Source organism: Myotis lucifugus, unplaced genomic scaffold (assembly GCF_000147115.1).
Source record: "Myotis lucifugus unplaced genomic scaffold, Myoluc2.0 scaffold_254, whole genome shotgun sequence".
Lineage (NCBI taxonomy): Eukaryota > Metazoa > Chordata > Mammalia > Chiroptera > Vespertilionidae > Myotis > Myotis lucifugus.
This window is the reverse complement of record NW_005871302.1, coordinates 1000382-1007632: the sequence shown is the minus strand read 5'-3', so window position 1 is coordinate 1007632 and position 7251 is coordinate 1000382. Positions and strand designations below refer to the sequence as shown.

Sequence of the window (7251 nt, the reverse complement as noted above, 5' to 3'; positions counted from 1 at the left end):
AGGGGGCCACTGAGAAGATCGGCAGTTGTGACACCCTCTGCTACACCTCTTCTTTGGGAAGATCGTTCGAGTAATATGAATTTATGTCACTTCGCGTCACCTAGGCTGTTAACGTGTGACCAGTTTCTTCATACCTGATGCTCTCGGGCTTCCTCCATAAGTTCCTTGAGCCCAGGAGTGGGACCCGGCGAGTGACCAGAGCAGGTGAGAGGGCCCGGCGGCCCGGGAGGGAGCGCACCGCGTCGGCGGCGGCCCGCGCGGGTGGCAGAGCTCCCCGCGCCACGCGCGCCCCGTCAAAGCGGGCCAAGGGGAAGGGGGGGCGCTCATTAGGATTTTATTTGCGATGCCACAGCTTGGCGGAGGACCGAGCCGAGCGGATTTCGAGCAGGAGCGGCTCAGGGTCCGCAGCCGGCGCCGGGAGGGGCGGGGAAGCCCAGGGCCCGGGGACTGAGCCTCCTCCCCGGTGCCACGGCCCCTCCCCGGGAGCCTGCCCTCCGGCCTCCTCCTCCTCTCCTCCGCCTCCTCGCCGGGGTTGCGGCTGCCTGTTCCTCGGCCTCCCGCTGCTCTCCGAGGGCTCCCCCGCCCCAGCCGGCGCTGTCCGCCTGGCGGGGAGTCGGGAATCGCTTCCGAACTTCGGGACCGACCGGCAGAGTGGAAGAGGAGAGATCCCCAAGGGCCCCCCGGGGAGCGGAGGGTGGGGGAAGAGAGGCTGACGGAGGGGTGCGGGACTTTACCCTCTGACGGCAGCTTCTCCTCACCTCCCACTCCCCCCTAAGCACCCCCTCCAGGAACCCGATCGGCCCGTTTCCCGGAGGTGCTGCGGGCTGAGGGTGGGGCGGTGGTGGGGAGGGTCCTGTGTTCTGTCTTTAAGGTTGAGAAGAGCAAATTGGTTGGGGGCTCAGCCCCAACCAATAACCCTGAGGCTGGTGGGGCCAAGCCCTCACCCCTTCCTCTGTTTGGAGCGTGGGGGTCAGATGCTCACTCTCTGCTTTGCCAGATTTCCCACCAACAGAGTGGGGCACAGGCCTTTGGGGTGTTCCTACGGCCCCACTCCCCTGAGCTGCCTGTGGGGTCCCACCTGCCAGGTTGAATCACAAGAGCTGGCATTTGGGTAACACCCCCTCTTCCCAAACCCTCCCTGCTCACACCCAAATAGAGCCCCCCAGCCCCCCAAACTCTGCCTGGAAAACCCATTATTGCAAGGCAGCAGTTTGGTTAGGATCAATTATTAACATTTTTTCCTCTTTCATATTTAATGTGAATGTAGGTCCTATCACAGGCAATCACATTAAGGAAATAGCGCTGCAAATTGGTAAGACATGGTACTTAGTGTAGGATGGACCAGATTATTTAAAAAAAAATATTTAGTGCTTTTTTTTTTATTTGGGGAGAAGGAATCTAGTAGAGGGCAGCTATTATTTTTTAACAGTTCCTCTTTATTTGGCAACTTTTCTGAATTCCAGGATAGGGAGAGAGACCAGAAGGACAGAGAAGCCTGTAAATATTTCTACCCCCCCCCCACTCCATTACCCTTTCCTCTGTTCCCCTTCACCACAAGGAGCCAGTTGGAGGGAAGTGTGCTGGGAAGAGCTCTCTGTTACCCCGCCTTCTCCCTGGCTCCCCACCTTGGGACTGGAGCAATCTTGCTTCCCAATTTCCCTGAACTTGCTTTCGCCAAACTGCGAGCTGAGCAGGAGCGGAAAAGGAGAGACTATTGCAGCCATAAGTTATCTGGGAGCCCCTGGCGCTCCCTTGTCCACAGACTGGAGTTGATAAATGGTTGCAATTGGGCTGCTGGTGAATTGGAGTGTGCTGGATGTTCGCATCTCTGAGTGCGGACACATATTTGTGGGGGGTGTGTATATGGGGGGGTATCTACATGGACATTACATGCCTGCTACCATGTGGCCAAGAGACTAGAGCTTGGAACCAAGGCAGGGTGCACTGGGACTGGGCTGGCGGGCCAAGTGGTCTCTTGTCTGTGGCTGAAGCTGCTCTGCCCCAGTCCAACCCTCTCACCTCCCGGCCCTAGAGCGAGGACCTTCAAATCAGCCACCCCTAGTTAGACCAGTAGTGCGGTGGGGTGGGGGGGGGGCACCATGCTGGGCTCTGACTTGAGTCCTTACCTGTTTGGACCCAAGTGTAGAAAGAGATAAAAAAAAAAGAAGGCCCGAGGCGGGTAAAGCTTTGGCAATGCTGGGCACCCTGGCAGCCGGTTGGCTCCCTCCTGTCCAAATCACCTCCACCCAGAGATGTCCACAGCAACTCCCGGCCCGGCCCGTGGCTGGGCCCCCGTCTGGGAACTTGAAGGCCCAGGTGCCCCTTTCTCCAGTGCCAGGTGGGGAGTAGATTGCCAGGGGGGTGCCCTCTTGGAAGGAGAACAGGAGACCCCTCCATCCCCCCCCCTTCCTTTCTTTGATTCTGTCGCTGCTTCTCTTTCAGCCAACCCTTCTGCCAACTGGCTGCACGCTCGCTCTTCCCGGAAAAAGCGCTGTCCCTACACCAAATACCAGACGCTGGAGCTAGAGAAGGAGTTTCTGTTCAATATGTACCTCACCAGGGACCGTAGGCACGAAGTGGCCAGACTCCTCAATCTGAGTGAGAGACAAGTCAAAATCTGGTTTCAGAACCGGCGGATGAAAATGAAGAAGATGAATAAGGAACAGGGCAAAGAGTAAAGACGCCCCCTCCCCTTCCCACTCCTTCCCCATCTCACGCTTATTTATAAGGTGGCCGCAGAGCCAGCGCTGTCTGGGATGGATCCAAGTGGATGGGGAAGGGAGTCTTTCCCTTCAAAGTCCTTTCCTGCGACTTAGAGCCTCTCTCCTTTCTCCCGCTCTCACCAGCCCTCCTCTCCCTAGACCTCAGGAGAAAGTTTTGTTAATTTAGAAGGTAGACATAGTTGGTTCTTAAGAAGGGAATGGGCCACAAGGAAAGAGAGACCCTAGTTGAACCCCTAGCATCCCGCGCCCCCCCCCCAAGTTTTTCTGGGAAGCCCCAGCCCCTCACTTCCAGCCTGCCTATCCCAATGCCACCCAGGGACACTCCAGCTGCACACAGCCCAGCAGATGCCCTCATACACGAAGCCTGGGCCCACAGTAGTGACAGGGAGAGCTCACAGCCAACACTCAAATGCAGTAGCCTCCCTACTGCGGACCATCGCACGGGCAAATCTGTTAGAACAGCCAGCACACCATCAGGCAGGGTTCTACCCCTGATGCAAATACAGAGCAAGATGTCTAGAGACACACTCCTGAACGAGGCACTGCAGCCCACGGGGCTGAATGTCACCATGCCACCCCCACAGAACCCCCAACTCTACCCTTCCAGGCCCAAGAGCAAGGGGGACAAGCTGGGCCCCCAAGCTGGTGGGCTGGAGGGGGGAAGGAAAGGCAGCGTAGTCTTAGGAGGGTATCTTAGGTTTTCTGAAGGCGTTCCACACATTTTGTTGCAGGAAATGTTTAATTCTGCATGTTGTTTTCCTCTCCTTCCAACAAAAGGAGGTCAGATCGTGGGTCGTAAGCCTTGCCAATGTTGTCCACCCGTTCATCCGTGTCCCGCTTGTCTGCGACTGTAGCCCCTCTTGCTCGCCACCGGCCCTGCATCCTTCCGCATCCCCCCAGCTCCGAAATCAACTCTGGTTGGCCAAATCCACCTTGCACCAGCGACTCAAGCCGCCCCTGGCGGGAAACCCTCCCCTCCATCCCTCTAGGTCCACCCTGCCTTAGGCAGGAAAGCCAGGGCAGAGTCCCGTGGAGAATTGATTGAGAATCGATTCCTGAGCGCCCTTCCTGGATAAGTTGTGGCGGACAAGGAGGAGCAAAGGCTCCCGTGAGCGCAGGCCTGGGGCGCATTCCTCCCCATCCTGCCCAGGTCCCGACCCACTCGGAGGAGGAGCCGCGGGAACTGGCGGCTGCCGCCCTGGCGCAGAAAGAGACGGGCCCGGGCGCCGATCTGCGATCTGCTCCGGGCCTGGATGGCGACCTGCGCGGCTGCTTCACGCACGCTTCTGGGGATAAGACCCGCGTGCAAAGGAAAAGGCGGAATGGCACCTAAGCTTCAGGCCGAAGCTGCCTCTCGGCTTCCCGACCGCCCCCTGCTCCCCCACCTCGCCATTCCCTTTCAATTCCATGGACTCTTGCTTCTGCGCCTCCCGCCCTGGCAAGGGGACATTCCAGTAGAACTTCTTTTGCTTCGTCAGTGGCTGTGAAATTGTGCTGTGTTTTGTGATTTCTTTGGGGGTGATTGTCTCGCCTGTTTTCAGTTGTCTCTTACATGGGAGGGTGGTGGGTGGGAGTGGGGAGGGTCAGGGGCCTAGAGCTCTGATTGTTTTGGAAGAAAAAAAAAGAAAAAAGAACAAAAAATATATATCGCTCTAGAAAATAAACCTCCTCTTGTGTCTCATTCTGTGCTGGCTCTTCTCACCTGGCCAGGAGCAGAGGTTCTAGTTCCTCTTGGGTGGCTTGGTAAGAAGGAAGTTTAGACCCTGCAGAGCTGGCTCCTGGGGGGGCTGAGAGCTGGTGGGGACCCCAGGTCCCAAGACCAAGGCTTCCATTGAGCAAGAGCCTCCCACAGGAGAGCTGGAGATGGGAGGGGAGGAAAGGGCCTGGTCTCGCTTCTTCCGAAGGTGTACCAGGGGCCTCCTACAACCCCCAGAGCCAGAGGGAGGGCAAGGCCCGGCCCTGCGGCTCCTGGAAGCAGCTCCGCTCTCAGCTGCCTGAGAAGGTCACCGTGGTTTGGTCACTTTAAAATCTCATGCCAGCGAGGAGGCAGTAGCTTCCTTCTGCTGTTCCCTGCAGCCGGGAGGACTGGTTAGGCGGCGGCCTCCCCAGGCTGAGCCCTCCTTTCTAACATTCAGGAGGATCAAACCCCTTAGGGCTCTCGGTTCCCTCCTGGAATCGGAGCCAAAGGTAGCTCCCTTGGTACAAAGCGGGTGGAGGTTGTTGTTGGTGGTGGGGCGACCTGGGCAGGCAGCTCCAAGGGCTCGGAGAGAGGATTGAATGGGGAACAGAATTGTCTCAGGAGAGAAAAAGAATTCCCTTTCCAATCAGACCCCAGAAGTAAATTCTGTTGGGAGAGGCACCTTTCTGCCCCCCTCAGACGGTGGGGTCCCCCCCCCCCCGCAGAGCCCCTTTGAAGGCTGCTGTTCTGGGGCAGCGCTGCCCTGCGCATCCAGGCTTTGGGACTCGGCTTGTGCGGGGCTGGCGCTGGGGAACCCGCCTCGCTCGGAGCCTCCCACCTGGCCACGCGCCGGCGGCGGCCTTCCAGGACCCCAAGGGCTCGGGTAGAGGTGCGGACAAAGCATAACCCGAGAGAAAGGATCCTGGAGTGAGAAGGCCAGGCCTACCCCTCTCCTGCGAACAAAGGGATGCGCTAATCGGAAAGCTAGCCGCCGGCAGGAGAAAACGAGGCTCCTGGCCACCGTGGGAGGGCCTGGCGCCCGCCTCCTCCAAGGGTTCCATTCGGGTTATACAATGAATCTGGCTTTAGAGCCCGTGTAGACCAGGCTCCCTCCTCCCCCCGGTCTCCCCGGAACCGGCCGGGGCTGAGAGCGAGCCGAGGAGGCCGGTGCCGCCCAGAGGAAACGCAAGAAGCGAGAGGAGCCTGCGGGGCGGGGGGCGAGCGCGCTGGGAGCAGCCTCCAGCGGGGTCTGCCTCCTCCGCGGTGGTGGCTTCTTTAAAGACAAACAAAGGCGAGGATGCGGAGGCCGGGAAGCCGGAGATGGGGAAAGCTGTTGTCATAAAAGAAAGCGAGAGATTCGGAGAGGAAGAGCGCGCAGAGTGCCAGACAGAGAAGCCGGGAGAGGAATTCAATGCCGTGCGCGCAGCCATAAAAGAATATGACCGCTATAAAAGTTTATAGCGTATAAATTTCTGAAGGTTAAGAAACTAAGCAGCAGCAAAGCAAACAGTGAGGGGAAACTTTCCGGAGCTGAGAGAGCCGCAGCTGGGCCTGGGCTCCGGGCCTGGCAGGGGTGGGGGGATGGGAGGGGGGACAAGGGGGTGACCAGCTCCCAAGCCCCCACTTTCCCCGCCCAGTACCGGGTTTGAGGTTTCCGGGGCCCCAAGGGGCAAAGAGGAGAGAAGAGGGAAGGGAGAGAGAAAAACACTTTGTTGTCACCAATGCTTTAGAGAACGCAATTGGAACTCTTGTCTTTGTTCTTCACTGCCCCCCCCCCCCCAGAATCGGACGTCATAAAGAAGCCCCCTGCGCGTACACACACACACACACACACACACACACACACACACACGTCCGGCGGGGCCAGACGTCTGGGCGCGGGCAGCCTCTTGATCCCTTTACAGTCCCATTCCACCCTCTCAGGCCTCCTCTCCCCCCACAAAAAGCCCAATTGTTTCTTCTCAGAATTTGAAACAATGTGTTGGGTTTGAAAAGTGCTCCACTCCCCCTTTTACGGGCTATAAACGGCTCACTGCTCGGCGGTCTCCACCAGAATTTCGGGTCTTGGAATCGGGGACTGGTGTCAGCCGTGGCTTTTCTTTTTTTCTTCCCCACCCTCTCCCCCTGTTTTTTGGTCGGTTTGTTTTCAGCTTATCCGCACAATTCGAGGAACCCTTTCCTGATTTCCGGTGCCCTTTCTCTCCCCCTTTTCTGCCAAGAACGAAAGTTTCTCCTCGCTTCTCGCCTGGGTGGCTGGCTCTCGGAGAAACCGGCCGAGCCGGTGGCGACGGCGCCTTTTCTCAGGGTGGCCGCTAGATGGCAGCCTTGCTCCACGCGAAAATCCCCGGTGCGGCGGCTGCGGGCGCTGGTGGCTGCACTTCGCACCTTTAGTGGGCCCTGAATCTATGAACTGAGCGCTGCGAAAAGTCATGAATAATTTGTGCGTAATAAAAATATAGGGTTCATTATGGCCGTTTCCCCCATTTTATAGATTTCAGATGTATTGATGTTGCCCCCCCCCTCAAATAGTCAATTTTACGCATTTCCCCTAGGAGGAGGGCTCAGCGCTTCTCATCCCCCCAGTTTCTGTGTTCTGTGGGGGCAACACACGCAAATAGAACGGGGAAAAGTAATAATAGTAATAGTAATAATAATAATAGGAATAATGGGTCTAAATAAAAGAGGAGAATTGGTTCGGGAAAACGCGTTTTCCGGGGAGGGGAGCAACAGGAATGTCTGCGGATGCGGGTGAGCAAGTCAGGTGAGAGGGGGGAGCCGGCAGAAGAAGGTCAGATGGAGAGGAAGACAAGCGGGAAACCTGCCGCCAGATCCGCAGGAGAGGGACCTGGG

The 7251-nt window shown here is 57.7% G+C and overlaps 1 protein-coding gene across 1 annotated transcript in view; it reads left to right on the top strand.

Annotated features, from left to right (window-relative positions):
• The window catches only part of HOXB9 (homeobox B9), a 3707-nt gene extending 1008 nt beyond the window's left edge, over positions 1-2699 (top strand). The window contains exon 2 of the mRNA XM_006098925.3: positions 2443-2699. Coding sequence (XP_006098987.1) covers positions 2443-2678 — 236 coding nt within the window. The 3' untranslated portion in view covers positions 2679-2699. The remainder of the gene's footprint in view (positions 1-2442) is intronic.
• The last annotated feature ends 4552 nt before the right edge of the window (positions 2700-7251 follow it).